This window comes from Meriones unguiculatus, chromosome 6 (assembly GCF_030254825.1).
Source record: "Meriones unguiculatus strain TT.TT164.6M chromosome 6, Bangor_MerUng_6.1, whole genome shotgun sequence".
In the NCBI taxonomy this organism is placed as follows: domain Eukaryota; kingdom Metazoa; phylum Chordata; class Mammalia; order Rodentia; family Muridae; genus Meriones; species Meriones unguiculatus.
In genome coordinates, this window is record NC_083354.1 from 102,117,896 (window position 1) to 102,136,666 (window position 18,771).

An 18,771-nucleotide genomic window follows, 5' to 3' on the forward strand; every position below is an offset into this window, starting at 1 on the left:
CAAAGTCACCCCCCACCTTGCCCCAGTGATACACGTCTCCCAACAAGGCCACGCCTCCTAATCCTTCTCATAAAAATCTACTAATTAGGGACCAATCATTTCAATATATGAGCCTATGGGGACCATCCTCACTTAAACCACCACAAACTCCTTGGTTTCTTCTTTGCTCTCTCTGTCTCTTTGTCTCTCTCTCTCTCTGTGTGTTTGCATGTGTGTGTGAAAGAGAGATAGGACTACCTTCTTCCTAACTAACCCATCAGCCCATCTTTTTGCTTTTTTTGTTCTTGAGACAGAGCCTCACGCAGCCTAGGCTGGCCTGGAACTCACTATATAGCCAAGGATAACCTTGAACCTCTGCTCCTCCTGCTTCTACCTCTTGAATGCTGGGATTACAGGCGTGCACCACCATTCCTGGGTTTATCCTCCTCTCGTTTTGTACCCACAGGCTCCTGGTGGTAAGTCTTGAGGGTTTTTTATTTTATTTTATTTTTTAATTTTTCACGTAAATGTGGCTCTTCTTGGCACCCTCCAGCACCGGTTTAGCATTTGGCTTGCTCAGCTCTGTGAGATCAATTATCATTACTTAGCTTTGTGCACTCTCTTTGTCCTTGTGGTTTTTATCACCTCACTGTAATTTTAGTAGCATCGGGGAGGAGTAAGCATGGATCTTTGTTGGGAAGATGACTTAAAACCATTGCACTTTCCAAAGAGTGAATTTTATGGCATATAAATTTTATGTTAATAGAATACATTTTTCAGTACTTTTTGGTACTTGGTGCTTTTATCATAAAGCATGACCACAGATTTTAGAGATGAGGAGGAGCTTAGGGTGGTGCTGGTTGACATTGGGGCATTCAGTGCTGATTCAGCTAGGTAGCTGGCCTTGCAGCATTGCCTTTGAGCAGCGGGCTGTTCAGCCCTGTTCCTGCACTTGCAGTCCTGGCCTACCCTATTTGTGCAAGAAGAATACTGATTCTTAGGAAAGCTAACCTTTATCTCTGAAACAGTGAAATGGTCTGTAAGACACTGACTCATATCCAGGTCTGGGCATGTAGCTCACTTGCTATAACCCTTACCTAGCAGGAGCAAGCAGCATCCTGGATTCATTTCCAAGAACTGAACAAAAAGAAGAAACATATTGTTAATTATATTATCATTGATTCAAAATAGTGATGACATTCATACCCTTGGGTCATCTTCAGGATGGATGGGAAAATGAGAGCCCTTGACGACAGCAATGATGGATGCTCAGGAGAGAAGGGGCGTGTTCCTTCTGTGTCTCCTTCCCCGCCCAGCTCTCCCAGTGTAGCTTGATAAAGCTCTAGAATTCAGAGGGCCTGCAGTGGGGGTTAAGTGGTCTACGGCTTTTCTTAACATAGCCCAGATCAATGCTGTGAGGTTGCTTCCTGTTACTGCTTAGGGATTGCATGTCAAACCTCCATTAGCGCCATGTGCTTTTTCCTGCCCTCACCCATTTCTGTACACCCTTAACTTCTTCATTTCATCTTCACGGTCTTCTACACACCAGTGAGGTTATAAGAGACACCTATCCTATTGTCTTATGCAATTCAGCGTTAATTGCGTAACAGTAAATAGATTTCTTTCCAAAGCTGATCTTGATTTTTTTTCAACCTCTTGGCCCCACAGCCAATGAAGGTTCACAGTATAGTTAGAGAGTACCTGTCTTTCTCCTGGGTGATGGTGGCTTCCAAACTTTGCTCATTACAGTTTGATCAGTCAGCAAGTCAGAACTGCCCTGCGTTGTCACATTTAGCAAACAAAAATATAGGATGCCCAAAAATTTGGGGTGAATAATGAAAAATTTTCAGTGAAACATATTGCAAATATCACGGTGGATACACTAACACTAAAACAAACAAGCTTTTTATTTACTTGAAATTCAAATGGAACTAAGTGCTCTTTATTTTATCTGGCGATTCTAGGTCCAGGCTCCTGGGAGGCCACAGTACTGGCTCTTGGCTTTAGAAAATGACTACTGGTGCCTCTCTTTAGGGGAAGGAAACCTCGTTGCAAAGAGATGCCCACATTCATACCTGTGCCCGACCCCTCTGCGGGCATGCACCTCTGAAATCTCCTGCCTTGGTAGGCCTGCATGATTTGTCAGAGCTTTTGGCCTCTTCCCCAAGATAACCTTTTTGATGGCCACTCTTGGATGGAAGTATGGTCAAAGGGAGAACCAGAGAAAGCCAGGGTCTCTGTTGGTACCCTTGCCCCCAAACTTTAGGGGTGTCCCTTCAGAAAGCTTCCAGATGCCTCTATATTTTGTGTGACTTTTGCTGGCTTTTAGTTTGGGGGGGGTATGTATGATGAGGGCAGAGTACCAAATTTCCACTTACTTTCTACTTTATTTATTTGGTGATAGGGCCAGGGAACAAACCTAGTATCTTCTGCATTCTAAAGTACCCTATGTAAGTGAGCCATACTGTCAGTCTATGACTTTTTCCTATTCTCATCAAGACTTGTGCTTGTTTCAGTTAATGTTTTAGGAAAACGATCTACTGTTTCTCGTAGACATTTCACTAATGGATTAGCTGAGAGAAATACCTAGCTGTACACTGCGGGTCATGTCTGTAGTCCCTGCTACTTGTGAGGCTGATAGTGAGATTCCGAGGCCAGCCTGGGCAATATAGCAAGATCCCGTGTAAACTTAGTGTTATGGTGCACAGCTGTAATCCCTGGGCTTCATATACACTAGGCAAGATCTCCAACTAAGCCACATCTCTGACCCTTTGTCTCTGTTTTCGAGACAGGGTCTCGCAAAGCCCAGGCTTACTTCTAACTCTTTATGTATCCAGATGTGACCATGGCTTCCTAATCTTCCTGCCTCTGTTTCCCAAATACTGAGACTGTGGCCTGCCTTACAGAAAATGCCCCAATGTATCATGGTTTCACTTGAGCCATGTAACAAGAGCCCAAATGGCTTTACAAAGCAGGCGTTTATTTTTCTACAGTAAGAGGCAGGTCTATGTGACTACATGCTTTCTGCTTTTTTATCTTACTTGTTCCTGGCTTTCTTCCTCATATTTGCACCATGTCCATTGCTCCTGTAAGTAGAAAGGTAAAGGGGAAACGCCCCCCGCCCCCACCTGCCTGCCTGCCTGACCCTACCCCCATGGTAGACTATGGCTCCAAACTTGTGGCCCTCCTTCCTCTGCTTCCCTGGTGCTGAAATCTCTGTTTTTCTCTTACATTACAGCCAAGAGGAATTTCTGTCATTTTTCTAAACACCCTCTTTGAGCTCCAACCAGCAAACTTGGCTCATGCCTTGAGAGTGATCCGCACCTATAAGGGTCTGCCTGGGCAGTGTTTCTGTTGCATAACCCGGGGTTCCCAAACTGGAAGGAAAACGAGAAAATGTACACACTAGAACCAGTATGTAAACTCTTCAAGAGGTAAGGCATAAGGCATGTTTTCTTTATTCGAGTCAAGGTCTTACATCTTGTTACATTGTCCACGCTGGTCTCAAGGGTGCCATCTCTGCGCATGCTAGGTCTACACTTTTACCACTAAGCTGCGCTCCCAGACATACGAAGTTCAAAGTCTTTTTTATATTATAGAATTTCCTTCCGTGCCAAAGTTATCTTAATGTTGAATACACCACACACACACACACACACACACACACACACACACACACACACAGATTTACACATATACATGTAAACATCTCTTCAGACGGAATTGGAGTTTATTCTGAGCCAAACATGACTGGCTATGGCTTCAGGAACACTGATTTAAGTCACCCAAACGACTTGTTCCTCCTCGCAAACAGATTTCCCCCTTCAGCAGGTGCGCAGGGGCGGAGAAAGGGGCAGTCACGAAGCCAGAGCCTGGGAGGAAACTTTCCAGTGTCGCAAACTTGGGGGTGAAGTGCCAACGCCACCGGCTCGCGGCGGCTGGCCCAGCCTCGGCGTCCCCCTTCCCCTGCCCTCCCAGCCCGTCCCCGGCCTCGCCCGACCCCCCGCGCTCCCGTCCGGCGCCGCCGCCCGCGCCGACGTGGCGGAGCGCACAGGTTGCGGTCAGGTGGTCGGTGACGCCCGGGACCGGCTCCCGGGAGGGCGGCGCCGACGCCCGGGGTGGGTAGTGCGCGGGCGGAGCGCGGAGCGCGGAGCGGCGCGGGGGAGCGCGGCGGGCGGAGCGCCGAGAGCGAGGCGGCTTAGACATGGACCGCAGCGAGCAAGGTAGGCGGCGGCGGGCTCCCGGCGGCCGTGCGGCTCGCTCCCCGGAGCGCCGTCCCGCCGACCCCGGCCCGGCGCGCGTCCGGGGCTCGGCCGAGCCCGGGAGCCGCTGCTGAGCGCCGGGCGGGAGGAGGGGCCGCGCCGCGCCGCGCCGCGGGAGTGAGAGCGTCTGTGCCCCGGCGCGCTCCGGCGAGGGTGCGCGATCGCGTGCGAGTGTGCCGGGGAGGGAAGGGGGGCCGGAGCCCACGGAGGTGTGAGGGGGCGCGCGGGGAGGACCGCCGTGAGCGCGCTGGCCCCAGGGTCACCCGGGTCCTAGGAGTGATGGCGTTCAGTTGGGACCACGACGAGTGAAGACTTCCTGCTTGCCAGTTGGGATTCTTGGTGGCCCGCGAGCCTGTGGCCATAGTGTTTGGGTGTGGATATTTGCCACACTAGGGGTCCCTGGACTGTCGAGTGCTGCCTGTGGGTTTGGTTGGGGGAAGGGAGCTTTCGTGGTCTGGGTGAATCTCGCAGCTGGGGACCCTTGGTTCTGTGCACCGTGGCTTTCTTTTTACTAAGATAGCAAGTCAACTGACCGGAAAAGAATCTTAGTGGAGATGTGACCAGAGCAGGGTATGGTTTTCAACTGGAATACTGCCTGCACTGCCGTGAAACTGGATGGCAGACTTGGAAAGGGTATAGGAGTGCTAAGGAAAATACCCAGGGTTTCGAAGTGGGTTCAGGAAGCATTCCCCTTGCGAGCCTCATTTTCTGCTTATTTGCCTCTGGTGTTTGCCGCTGGTATGAGTTTCAAGCATGAACTGTTTTTTTTTTTTTTTTTTTTGTCCCCTCAAATGAAAATAAAACCACATTTCATATGTACTGTGTGCATTTTACTTACGATTGATTTGTAAGATAGAATATTTTGACCTAGTAACCCACCTTATCCCTCAAGATAATTTCACACTCGCTGTGTGCACGCTTATAAACCTTACATACAGTGTGTTATATTTTTGTACGTTTGCTACCCATGTACCTATCTGCACACATACTGTCCGGATTTCTTCTTCTTCTTTTTTTTTTTTTGGCTCTGGGGTCAGGGGTAAACTAACGATTTGCATTCCTTCTTTGAACCAGTGTAGGTTGGCTGAGATAATGAGGTAAATTGTCCTTTGTAGGTCAATGAGTTAGAAAGTTGGTATTGGAAAACTCAGGAAACCTGTATAAGCCAGTACTCTCCTATCTGACTTTTCAAGCAGGCTGTGTCGGGGTACATATGTGCGTGTTTGTGTATGAATCCTTTTTTTGTACCATGTTTGATGTACTGGTATTTTTAGGTCACTGCTTGCCACTTGTGCTAGCGCGCTGTTTGGTTTAGGTGTCTGGGTTTTAATGGAGCGGATGTTTTAGCCCAGCAGCTGTTGGCGCCACAGCATTCCAGCAGGCTGTGTGGTTTTACGGGACTTGTCTTTTAAGGTTCCCAGTTCTCGGACTTGTAATGTGAGTCTCGGCAATATTCAAGTGTTTTCTGTGTGTGTGGTGTTCATTTGTCGGCTATCATTGTTTCCAGTTGTGCACCCCGCCCCCTTGGAGAAGGCCAGTTGCCCTACTCTTGCTGGGATTTCCTTACACCTTTGTGACAGGTGGCCTGCCTGTGTCTCATCAGCCAATCCCCAGGACCAGGGTTGGCACTCAGTGTGGCTTATTGATGCCTAGGATGAAAAGCCCCATGTGCAGCTCCTGCCAGCTGCCAGCCTCTGTCTCCCTGGCTCCCTTTTCTCTGTGATAAGGCTTGTGTTGGGCAGGGCAGATGGCTTTACCTGTAAAGGGCCTTTGAACTGATGCGGCAGGTAGTTCTGTATTGAGTCTGTGTGGGACTCCTGGCTTCTTGATGAGGGGTGGGAGGGAGATATGCAATTTTAAGCCTGAGGTTCACTAGCAAACTTTGTTGGGTGGGACAGAGTGTGTCAAACGGATTGTGTCCTTAATTGTTTGGACTCCTTTTACTTTTGTTGTTTGTTGGCATGTATTTTTAAAAATCTATTTTATTGGGGTTCTTAGGCCTCTGCCTCCCTCTCCACCCCTTATCCCTAATAATACCCCAACACCAGGTAGGAGAGAAAGGTTATGGGGAGAGGGGTTGTAGTTTTTCTTCAGCTACTTCCTGCTGGTTGGTGTCGTCGGGTTCCTTGGGGCAAGATCAATCCTCGGTCTAGGATAGCTCCCACTTCTTGTCAAGCTGCCTTGACAGCTACCAGGAGCAGCCTGGGGGATCACCCCCTACAACCCCTGCTCTGGCATTTGTCCTTCTCCAGAGTCCTCCGAATTAAACCGTCTGCAGCTGGCAAAGGTCACGCCCTTCTAAGAGCCTGCACGAGGTAAATGATCAGCTGCTGCGGACAAGCTAAAGCAGCCCCAAAACCTACAGCTGGGATTAAAACAAAAACATGTTTACATAACATAACTGAGATTTTTGCAGAAACCCAAATTCCCACTACAGTTGTTTTTATTTATTTATTTTGAAAAAAAAAATAATAATCCAGTTGGAAAGTGTCTGGATTTACATTTCGTAGGCTCTGCAGTTTTCTTAACACTTGTCTCTTGGTGTGGAGCATCACCAACGGTTCCCTCTTTCTTGCCTTACATCAACTCTCTTGGGAAAGGTCTTCCATCCATTTTCTTGTTTGTTGGTGCCCCAAATCTTTTTTTTTTTTTCCTACTGATTTTCTTAACAGACCTATAAGCTTAAAAAGGAACAATTTTCTGTCATGTTCTCTGATACTTTGTAGTATGTGGTCCAGGTTCTACTATTTTATTTTACCACTTTCTGTCCAGACTTTCCTTCTGTTGCAAGGGATCTCAAAAATACCTTCAACGGTGTAACGCCTTTTAAGGGTTTTTTAGGCATTAGGCCGGGCCCAGGAAACTTAGCCTGTGTGGTGTTTCCTATGTCGCCGCTTGGTAACTGGAGCATGCCTGTGTGAAAACAAGCCCTTCTGTCTCCTTTAAGGGGCTGAATAAATATTTATGAGCAAGGACTCCCTCGTGCCCCACACTCCTCCACACTGCAACATGGCAGCAGCACTCACCCATCCGCTGAGCGTGTTGTTAGCCTAAATAAAACAATATTTTAAAGCAGAAGAGGAAAGTTTGCCAGTGCCAGAAACCTGAGGAGAGAAGAGGAGATAGGGAAAGAACAATGATAGATAGAATGATGTGTTGTTACTGTTTAGCCATTTAGCCTCAGAGAGAGTGCAGATCTGGGATGTCATTTATTTAAAAGGGAAGCCGCCGTAGAGAAGAATGGATATCCCAAAGGGGCTGCTCCCTAGACTCTGGGACCGCCTGCCCAGGTTATTACTCTCTGTTCAACAGTCCCCATTTTGCGGCAGCCTGCCTGGTCCCGAGGGGTAAAGCCGAGTAGTGGGAGTGGCTTAAAACAGAATACTCTGTGTGTGTAATGAAAACATGTTAGACACCCCCCGTTCACAGCAGAACACAGCAAGGCCCAGCCCCCCTGATGTGTGCCGAAGAAGAGCCACCCTCTTGGGGTTAATTTACCGCTTTAATGGTTGACTGTTGTAAAATCTTTTTTGAAACTCTCTCAAACTTTATTTAAACTGGCTGGGTACAGCTGTGCAGATACCACAGTCTTTACATTTTTAATAAGAAAAAGAAATCAAAGGATTTATTGGTTGTTTGATTGATTGACTTAGATGGGGTTTTGCTCTGTAGCCCAGGCTGGCTTAGAACTTGCAGTCCTTTTGGCTGTGTTTTGGGGTCATAGGTGGAGGTCATCATGCCTGTTGAATTAGGGTACTTAAGTTGTTAAGGAAAATTGAAAAAAAAAAATTCAAGATCTAAAAGTACATTTTTGGTACTAAAATAGTTGTTTATTTTAGGAAAATTAGAAACATGGACAAAATAGGAAATCAAACTACTTTTAACTCCATTCTGACAATTTATAGTATGTCTGTGTGCCTGCCCCTCTATGGGATAAAGCTATAGCACTGAGCATCCTATTTCATAACTTACCCTTTAAAAATAAACTCTATATTTTAACCAGGCTTGGTCGTTCTGGCCTGGTAGGTATCATGGCTCCTCAGTGCCTGGAGGCAGGAGGATCACAAGTTCAAGGCCTGCCTGGAATATAGAGTGAGTTCAAGGCCAGCCTCTCTCAAAGTAAAAAAATAAAAATCAGGCAAGGCAGCTCAGTGCCATCGAGGCTGTCGATCCTGTCAAGGCATTTAGTGGATTTAGTATCCAGCACTGCCAACCGAAGGAAAACCCCAGTCTTCACAACCAATCCTTCCTTAATATATATATTTAAAATTTTCTTATTTCTTGTGTGTGTGTGTTTTGCCTGCATGTGTATCTGTGTATCACATGCATGCAGTGGCCATTCTCGGTACTGGAGTCACAGAAGGTTGTAAGCCACCGTACAGGCACCCAGGGCTGCTCTCTTGTCCACCTCAATATATCTTAACAACAGATGTCAGCGTAGTTTTGTCTAGTGTTTTCAGATACTTAGTGCACATGATAGAATGTTCAAAGTGGCTAAAAGCTGTCCCGTGTGATCTCCCTGCGTCTCTAATGGCTCCCTTCCTTGGGCAGTGGTGTAACCATGGTTACCTGCTTCTTGCCAACATATGTATAGGGGTTTGTGCAAGTGGTAGTCTGGATGAGAATGAGCCCATAGGCGCATATATTTAAATGTGTGGAACTGTTGGGGACAGATTAGGAGGTGTGGCCTTGTTGGAGGAAGTGAAGTTTCAGAAGCCCACACCAGGCCCAGTCTGTTGCTCTCGGCCTCCTGCTTGTGGATCAGGTGTAAACTCAATTATTGCCCCAGGGCCATGCCTGCTTGCTGCCGTGCTCCCTGCTCCGATGGTCATGGGCTCACTATAAAACTGTAAGCAAGGCCCCAATTACATGCATCTATTCAGAGCAGTAGAAAAGTAACCAAGACAGTGCACATCCACATTGCATGCACAGGTAGTTACAGCACATAGGCTGAAGCGTGTTCACCGGAACTGTACGTGGAACGGTTTTGTTTTTTTCCGTGCTGCAGACCCAACCCCCAGGGCCTGTGCGTGCTTCGGAACACCTTACTGCTGCTTCCCAGCCCAGAACAGCTTTTTCTTGTGTTCCTTTTGATGGGGCTGCTGGATGAACGGGGTCTGGGGATGGAACCCAGGTAAGGCTCTGAGGGTGAGCACAATCCCAGCAGCTCCGGTTAGCTGTCTGTGTGTTCCCAGGCCAGAGTGAGACTTTTATCTCTTTCCACCTTACTCCTTTAGATAAAGTCGCACTGAGCCTGAAGCTCCGAACGTTAGCCGGGAGCTCCTGGTGTTTGCCTGTCTCCATCCCCAGCGTTCAGCTCACAGGCATTTGTAGTGATACCTTGCTTTTTCCGTGGGGGCTGCTTATTTGTTTTGCTTTTGTTTTTCTGAGACCACGTTACCCTGTGTAGCCCTGGCTGTCCTGGTCTTGCTCTGTAGACCAGGCTGGCCTCTTGTGCCTGCCTCTGCCTCCCGGGTTCTGGGATCAAAGGCGTGCACCACCACCGTGCAGACTCTCCTGCAGAGCAAGTGCTTTTGCCCACTAAGCCATCTCCCTTGCTATTATATATATTTTTGGAATGAGGTCTCTTTTAGTCCCAGGCTGACCTTGAACTCCTGGTCCTCTTGCCTGTACTTTGTACATCTGAAGTATCATCAGGCCTGGCCGTATTTTCATTTTTAAGACCATTAGACGTGGTTATTTATAGATACATTATTTTATGTATAAGATAGGCAATATTTAACTTGTTTCTCATGATAGACTTTTAAAATGTGTATGGGAAGAGAAAAATTCTCTTTATGTAGAACAGGGTGGAACTCACTGAGCTTCTGTCTCCTGAGTGCTGGGGTTAAGGGTAGGGAATAGGACCAAAGTTGTTAGCACAGGTTTGAACTTGCCTTGTTTGTGTCTGTTTTTTTGTTTCTGGTATGGAGAGGGTATCTTTCATGGAAGCATCATCTTATTTCAGGAGGAAAAGGCGGGGCCAGGATGTCCTTTTGCATCTACTCAATGTATGTAGTTCAAAACCATCCATAAGTTTGAATAAGTATGCCCCCACCCCAAGCTCATCTGTTGAACACCTAGTACCTCGTCCCTAGACTGTTCAGGGAAGGATTAGCAGGCATGGCCTTGTTGGAGGAGGTGTGCCACTGGGGGTGGGCTTTGCAGTTTCAAAAGCCCATGCTGGTCTGGACTTCTGTCTCTGTTGCTCTTTCTCTCTGTGTCTGTCTCGCTTCTCCCTCCTCTCTCTACTGCTCAGCATTGTGCCTGCCAGCCTGCTGCCCTGCTCCCCGCCATGATGACAATGCGCTAACCCTCTGACGCTGTCAGCAGGCCCCCGACGAAATGCCTCACTGTGGCCGTCGCCTTGGTCATGGTGTGGATGGTGAGTAAGACAGCCAGCATAGCCTGCCTTGGCACGCTGTGGCCCGAGCTGGGATTTTTCTTCTGAAGGGGACTGCGGCAACATGACGCGTGTGGGAAGAACTCTTCAGAAGAGCGTGACTGTTCAGTTTTGGTTGTGCCACATCGTGCGCCAGGCCATGGACATGGTGCCAGTTATTCCACTGGCACGCGTGGACGTCCGCTTCTCCACACCACATGGTCAGGGTGTCCTTGCACGATTTCCGCTGTCACCATCCCTTTTCTTCTCCTCCAACCTCTCCCCTTCTTTATTTGGAAACACGTTCTCCAGCCCAGATTGGCCTCAAATTTGTGGTAAGCCCTCTGCCTCTGCCTCAGACCTGAGCCACCACACCTGGCTGATGTATTTTTCTGATAGGAAAGTGTGTCTCCTCTTTTGGATGTGTTTAACGCTTATATTTCATTTTCAGCTGTGACCATTGCCCGTTTTTCTGGTGTGCTGTTTGCATTTCCTGCCTTGTTCTGCAAAGGGCAGCCTTCTGGTGTGAGGTGTTAATGTTTGCTTTTCCTCATTTGCGGTTTCTTCTTTGACTGTATGGTGACCCACACCCCCCAAGTAGAAATTCTTCCTAATGATACTTTTCACTTACAGCTTGTAGCTTATGAATCATTCCTAGAAAAGCCTTCCTTCCTCATGTTGACTTTACGTTTCTGTGGCTTTAGTTTTTACATTTAAATATTCGTCCATCTGGAGTTTATTTTAATCAGCGGTGTGAAGGAAGGATCCCAGCTCCTCACCCCCAAGTGGCTGGCCAGCCCCCCAGCACCATTCCTTTCCCAGACCGTTGTTGTCAGACACTCCATCCCCGCATTGTTCTTTCCTCCCAGATTTCCATGCTCACTGCCAGCAGCTAGCTTCGTAAGATGTAAACCGAGCCGTTTCCCGCATCTCCCTCCTTTGCTGTCAGATTTTGCCTTTACCATTCTTGCCAGATTTTATTTCCAAAAGAACATTACAGCTAACCTGCCCATGTGGAAATTGAGGAGAAAGGCTGTCAGCTTGTCATTTTTTTCTTTCTGTAGAAACTGGTCTGCTCTCTCCCATTCCCTTTCCTTCCCCCCCCCTCCCTCCCTCCTTTCCTCTGTCTATCTCTCTGTCCTCCTCCTCCACATCTTTCCCTGACTCTCTTACTGTGTATCTCTGGATGGTCTTGATCTCGTGGTCCTCTTGAGTGCTGTGATTACAGGTGTGCAGTAGCACACATAGCTTAGTCTGTTTTTCCTCCTTTATTGAAGACCTTGAATAATGTTTGTCAGAATCTTACTACGTATGCAATTTGTTTTGGATGCTATTAGATAATAAGAAGTTTACCACGGCTCCGAACAAGACAACAGCCGTTTTTGTGGCTTCTCGGTTCCAGTGCTGTAGGACAGAATGGAACCCCCTTTAGGTGGTTGTGCGCCATCGTGCTGCCCTTTAAGACTTAATCCAGATGTGCTGCTCTAGCACCTGCCCAGAGGACCACTCCTCACAAAGGCGGGCTCAGCTTGCTCTGCGATACAGAGGGAGGAAAATTACCCCTTCTTTAGGATATGTGCCTTCCGTTCTTCAAGTCCATGCTTCTCAACTGCTGTGCTTGGTTCCTGTTCCCTTGGGTCTGTCCATCTGTCCGAGTCCCAGCACAGAGAGGCATATCTTCTTTTCTTCTCTTCACCCTCTTTGGAGCACTGATTAGAACTGAAATGTTTGTGTGTGAGTGTTTGCCACCCGGGGGGGGGGGAGGGGAAGGGGTAACATTAGGTTGTATGTGTGTTCTACGTTTTCTTTGTTATTCAACTGCTCTTGGACAATGCTCCTTCTACTCCTTCCTCTTGCTTCTGTGTCTAGTACCACAGGGAACATGGGCCTATACGTATCTCCTTCAAATACTGTTTTAACCTCAGATGTATGTGACATTCTTTTTTTTTTTTTTACTTTGAGCTTATTTGTTTATTTATTTATTATTATTTTTTTTAATTTTATTTTTTTCTTATCAGTTACATTTTATTAACTCTGTATCCCAGCTGTATCCCGCTCCCTCATTCCCTCCCAATCCCACCCTCCCTCCCTCATCTCCACCCTGCCCCTTTCCAAGTCCACTGATGGGGGGGACCTCCTCGCCATTCATCCGATCCTGTTTTATCAGGTATCTTCAGGACTGGCTGCAAAGCCCTCTGTGGCCTAACAGGAATGCTCCTCCCTTGGGGGGTGGGGAGGTCAAAGAGCCAGCCATATGTGGCATTCTTAAACAATACGGCTGGCCGACTTTTAAATTTTTGGGAAAACCTTTTGTTTTTGAAAAGGTTTTGAATACATTTTGAATATTCCCACCAATGGTGCCCAGGGTTGGTCACTTGGTCTTTTGGTTCTCTTGCATGGTAGTCCTCCTAAAGGCGGAGAGGTGTGCCTGACAGTGAGAAATGGTTTGCATCTTTGCATACTGTGTATCTTGTTAAAGAAATGTCCGTTGAAGCCCTTTGCCTGTTTTTTTCTGATGTGGTTATTGTTGACCTGAAGAGTTCTTTATATAGTATAAATACTAATCTTTTATGTTTGTGGTTTGTCAGAGTATTTTTCTGTTCCATAGCTTGCCTTTTTACTTCCTTAATTTTTTTTCTTTGTTGATTTCCTGCCTTAAAAAGAATGAAAGTTATGGCTGAAAAATGCCATCCTTAAGCCAGTCAGGGAAGCGGGGGCAGAGGCAGGCCTGGTGAGTTTGAGGCCAGCCTGGTCTACATAGGGAGTCCAGCTAAGGCTACACAGAGAAACCCTTTCTTAAAACAAACAAAAAACAAAAAAGCCTTCTTTATGTTTCAAATATTATTTCCTAGGATGTATAGATGATTTTTTGTAGCTATTTGTGATTCCTTTTGAGTTTTTATTTTTTTAATTAATTAATTATTATTATTTTTTACCTCCTTTTCATAACAAAGCCTTTTTTTGTTCCTCTGTACATAACCTTTGTGCTCTGTGGCCCAAAGCACTTTGCTCATTTATCCCTCCTTTCCTGCCAAACCATCTTGATTTCCCAATTCTCAGCCTTCTGTTTTCTTACTTATTCTTAGCCAGTTACATTCATGTTTTCCTTACCACTTGGCTGTGTTGAACTTTTAAATGCTAACTTAACAAAATATACTATTGAATACATACCTTTAGGTGACATTTTGGGCATGTTGCATATCCGTGAGTGTCACTGATCCTTCTTTCTTGAAGTCTGTCTTCTGACTTTAAATACTTTGAGTATTTAATGAGTACTAAAAACGGGTTTCAGCTGTTCATTCATATACCTTAGCTCACAAACACTGCTTCATGTTGCAGACAGATGCAAATTCAGTTTCAGAACTGCATATAGAAAGCTTTGGCCTAGGAACTTGGAGGATCATATGATCCCTGTTGCATCCTCAGGTTGTTGGATCCAGTGTGGATACGCATGGGGGCATATGGCAGGAAAAGGAAAGAAAGCGGTTTACCCAGCCTGCTGGGGTCTGTGCTCAGCGAGAAACAAAATGTCCCTGGGCAGCTGCCCCATGCTCCGCGTGGGTGTTTGCAGGAGGCAGTCCATAAGCACTGGCCACACCACACACATGCTGACTGGAGAGACTTCTGGAATGGAGTCAGAGGGGAGTAGTCAGGAAAAGCTGAGAATTAGGCAGAGAAACTGGCTCTCGGGGAGACAGGAATATATGTTCAAATATGCTTCTGGCTTCCTATACCCTGCAGGAAATGTGTTTTGTAAGTAGAAGAGAGACTGGTTCTTTCATTCAGCAGTCTGTAAAAATGTCATGTCTACATAAAATGGTTGGTGATGCTTACTCTGTCTGTGTGTGTTTGTGTGTGTTTTTGAGACAGGGTTTCTCTGTGTAGCCCTGGCTGTCCTGGCACTCCCTATGTAGACCAGGCTCAAGAATGACCTTGAACTTCTCTGGTCCTCCTGTCTCTTTTCAAGTGATAGGATTACAGGGACATGATACAGACCTTGATTTACCCAGTGCTGGAGCCTCGTGTGTGCTGGGTGAGCATTCTACCTACCGAGCCACATCCTGAGTCCCCTCACTGCATCTTAGAATAGTTTCTCTGAATGTTGTAAAGGTCATAGGGCTCTGTGACCATAGTGAAGAAGATCTGTTTCTCTAGAAAGGGAAAAAGAACATTTTGCCTTTATAGAGTGCTTATTAAAAGGATGACAGCTTTGCAGTTTCTTGTGTATAGGGTTGTGTCAATGTGCATTTGTTCCTCCTACTGTAGACGATGTTCTAAAACCATCTACCCAATAGATGCCCAGACCTTTGGACAACATTTTCTACATTGTTATAGTAGTGTGTAATTTATTAATATGCTAATAATACAGAACAATTATATCAAACTATATTAAAAGGTATTTAGAACTTAGAAGCATCTCCGTCTAGAATTTTTGTCTGTTTGTTTGTTGTTTGAGATATGCTCTTACGCTCTACCCAGGATAGTTGGGAACTCACTCTGTAGCCCAGGCTGGTCTAGAACCGCCAGCCTCAGTCTGCCGAGTGGCTGGGCTCACACATGTGAGCCACCAAGCCTAGCTAGAATTTTCCATTTATGATTTTCAGAGCATGGTCGTCCCCGAGCTCCCAAAACCGTGGAAAATGAGCCGGCACCTGGCAGCGACTTGCATCGGAACCCCGGGTTCTGACGCCACTGGAGAGTCAGCCGTTCCTAAGTGCTCTGCTTGTCGCTGCTTTCCCGGAGTCTCCGCCACCGCCACCGCCATTTTTATTTGTTTCTGGATGCACATTGCAGTAGTCACAGCTTCCCAAAATCGATTCTGCTGGATGTGAAGAGCTGTACAAAAACATCGCCCCAATTAAACCTATTGTGTCTAAGAAAATAGCACTGGGCCCAAGACCAGCGTCGTTTATGGTGGCTGAGCGGGGCATGCTGCACGTTTCAGAAATGTTTTCCTCACAGAATTGGAATCTGAAGGAACAAGGGTCAGCCTTGCCTCCCAATGTTTGCATTTTCTGGAGTCCTTTTACTATGACAGAGTTTCCGGAGTGTTTTCTGTGAGCCAGACAGGTCTGGGCTCCTGACCCATCATGATGTTACGCTAAGATGCACACACCGTTGCTCAATTTAAAGTCATCCAGAAGTTATTCAGTGTCTTTTTCCTACTGTAGTGTGGGAAGGTAGCCCACCTGTCCATCCTTTTACTTCAGAGCTAATTGTAAATGTTGAGGGCAAAGAATGCTGCGTATGAAATCACTTGTGGGTTCCAGATTCCACGTGACTTTTTCTGAGCCACTGGGCTGGTCAGCTCACCTCTCTGACACTGACAGGCGACAATTATTTGTGAAAAGGAAGTGAATGCCTGTGAGTGGCTACAGGTGTTGCTGACCCTGAGGCTGAATGTGCGGCGATTCTGGAGAGCTTGAACTCAGTGGAGCCTACTGCAGACCAAACATCATGTATTTTAGAGACACTTTCACAGGGGACCAGCCACAGGCTCAGGGGCAGTCTGGACTGGCAGACATGGGAGGCAGATGCTGTTAGATGCTGTGAAAACCACATAACTCTGCCAGGGAGGAAACCAGCAGCCATGGGATGGGTCCACAGAAGAGAACTCAAGTAGACATTTTCTGAACTTGGACCTGAAGGCCGCAGTGTCCTGGATGTGTGCGTACTCCCCAGTCATGTGTTGATACGCCAGTGTGTGGTGCTATTTGGAGCTGTGGACCTTGGGAGGTGATGCAGTCATGAAAGTTGAACTCATGAGCAGGGTTACTGCTTCTCATCCCTCCTTCTCTCCCTCAGACCCTCAATCCCTCCCTCTGTGTGTGTGTGTATGTGTGCATGCATACGTTGGTGGAGGTTAGAGTCTCCAGGCTTGTTCTTAAGGAGCTCTACTCTACACTGTTTTTTGAGGCTGGGTCACTACATGGCATGATTATCTGTGGATGGACTGTTCTGGTTTCAAATGAGCTCCAGTGATCCTCCTGTCTCTGCCTCCGCCGCTGGAATCACACACTCACCCTGGCTGGTTTTTTTTTTTAAACAACCAAATCTATGGTATTGAATTGAATATTGAATTGAGTATTGAATTGAACTTGTGCCCTTACGCTTGCACACAGTACCTTACAGCCCAGTTGGTGCCTTTTAAGAGAAGACACAGGAGAGAGACTATTTCTCTGTCCAGCACATGAAAATATAGCAGAAGCAATCTGTGAAACAGAAATAACAGCTTTTGCTGCTCTCAGTGGAGCTGCCACCTCCATTTTGGACTTTAGTCAAGAGCCGTGAGAAGTCGGTGTCATTGAAGCCACTCTGTGGTGTTTGAAGGGCTTGAATTGACGAAAATCAAGTGTGGTAGGAGTGAGTGGTGAGAGAGGGAGAGGGAGAGGAAAAGGGACTTTATGAGGAAGACTTAGCACACAAGGAGGGTATTTGGCAAGTCTTAGAAATGGCTGTGCCTAAGCTGGGCACCACGCCTGTAATCCCAGCACTCAGGGAGGCATAGTCAGGTAGATCTCTGTGAGCTTGAGGCCAGCCTGGTCTAATAGTGAGTCCAGGACAGCCAAGACTACATAGATACACAAAGAAACCCTGTCTTAAACCCCCTACTGCCCCGCCCCCCCCAAAAAAACGTCAGTTGGCCGTTGTGTAGGAAGTATGAAAGTCAGGTAGGGTGTGTCACTGTGTTCCAGGCCAGACTTGAGGAGGCTGTGGAGGGTGGGGGTGCTGGTTCCTGGGAGGCCTTAGGGAGAATAATCCAGGTGCCTAGAGACTCAGGTGGGAATCCGAGGAAAAAGATGAGAAAGGGTTTCATACTATATGTGGAAAAACTGTGATAGCCAGACAATAAGGACAGGATTAGACACCAGACGGTAATGAAGGTAATGGGAGCCCTTCATGTTTGAGGTCTGCTGCTACTCCCAAGGCTGGGCAACCAACTCACCCTCAGACAGCTGAAGCACTAACTGGATGACCTGTTGCTGCTCTGGGTGGGGGCAGCCTGGGCCAGAGGGGACCTGACACTGAGGCGGGGGGTGGTTACCCAGAGTCCCAGCGCTCAGACGGGGGAGGGGTGATGCTAGGAGACTCCAACTGCTGGGTTCCCTGGATAGCTGTTTCTGTTGGCCATGTCTCTCACGTGTGGCTCTGAGTACCTACAGTCTCGCTCACGGCTCCTCAGGCGGGGTTCCTGGAAGAGGCAGGCATGAGCTATGTGGGTTTTCATCATTTTGCTTTGTAAGTCACATGCTGTCGTTTTAAATTTAATATTTACTTATTTCCTTTTGCCTTATCCCAGTAGTTAGAACTGTGTCACCAAGTGCAGCAGGGTTCAAGGAGAGAGAAAGCAGACTTCACCTGTGGATGGGGAGTGTGCCAGTGAGTGTGTCCTTCCGCTTTAGGACTACCACATCTTTAGGTGTGACATCTGTGTGGATGTGTTCAGAGCTGAAGCTTTCTTAAGAGGAAGGTGGGCCATGTGTCAAAGTTGAGGATGCCAGAGAAACGATCGCAAAAGACCGGAGCAGGCCCGCCCTGTGAACCTTCCTGGTGGGAGTTAAGGACCAGGTAGGCTTCCGAAATCTGTGGAGATGCAGGTAGGGTGAGGTGAACAAGTAGCCACACCAAAGAGTACCTGTGGTGGCTGAGGAAGAGAGCTTCCTGGTATATTCAGGGTGACACTAAGGAGAATGGGGAGGGCCGGTGCGGCGTTAAGTCTGTGGCATTTGCGGGAAGGGAGGCAGGCACACAGAGATGCACCTTTTAGAAGAGTCCAGGGCTGTTTGAACAGACATTCTGGCTTATGTGGTCCTGCTTGTCCTGTGCTGTGGGGAGGAGGAGACCTTTGGCCTTTGCTTTTGGAATGAGTCGGCAAAGGGACTAACCGCGTTTGCTTCCACCACATGCCCCGATTTTAGTCAAGATGCTTTTCATGCAAAGTGCATTTTCATGGTGGAACTACAGAGTTTGACCTTCAGGCAGCCCAAGCATGGAAGCAGTAATTCATTTTCATGTGTGAGAGCCTGGCAGAGGAGAGGCACTTATTATATGTGGGTCCCCGGAAAGTATTATCCATCCCCTGGGTGGTCTCATCATCACCGGAAGAGCAGTTTGACCTGGTGGTGACATTTGAGGAAATGACTGCAG

At 47.3% G+C, this 18,771-nt stretch overlaps 1 protein-coding gene across 3 annotated transcripts in view; it reads left to right on the top strand.

Moving 5' to 3' along the window:
- Positions 1-3,896: 3,896 nt before the first annotated feature.
- Tpd52 (tumor protein D52) overlaps positions 3,897-18,771 on the top strand; it is an 86,870-nt gene continuing 71,995 nt past the window's right edge. Inside the window, exon 1 of one of the 3 annotated variants that reach the window (XM_060385793.1) lies at positions 3,897-4,202. In XM_060385793.1, the coding sequence (XP_060241776.1) occupies positions 4,184-4,202 (19 nt within the window). In that variant the 5' untranslated portion in view covers positions 3,897-4,183. Of the gene's footprint in view, positions 4,203-10,571; positions 10,627-18,771 lie in introns of those variants that run through there. The other 2 variants (XM_060385797.1, XM_060385796.1) reach the window with 2 other exon arrangements.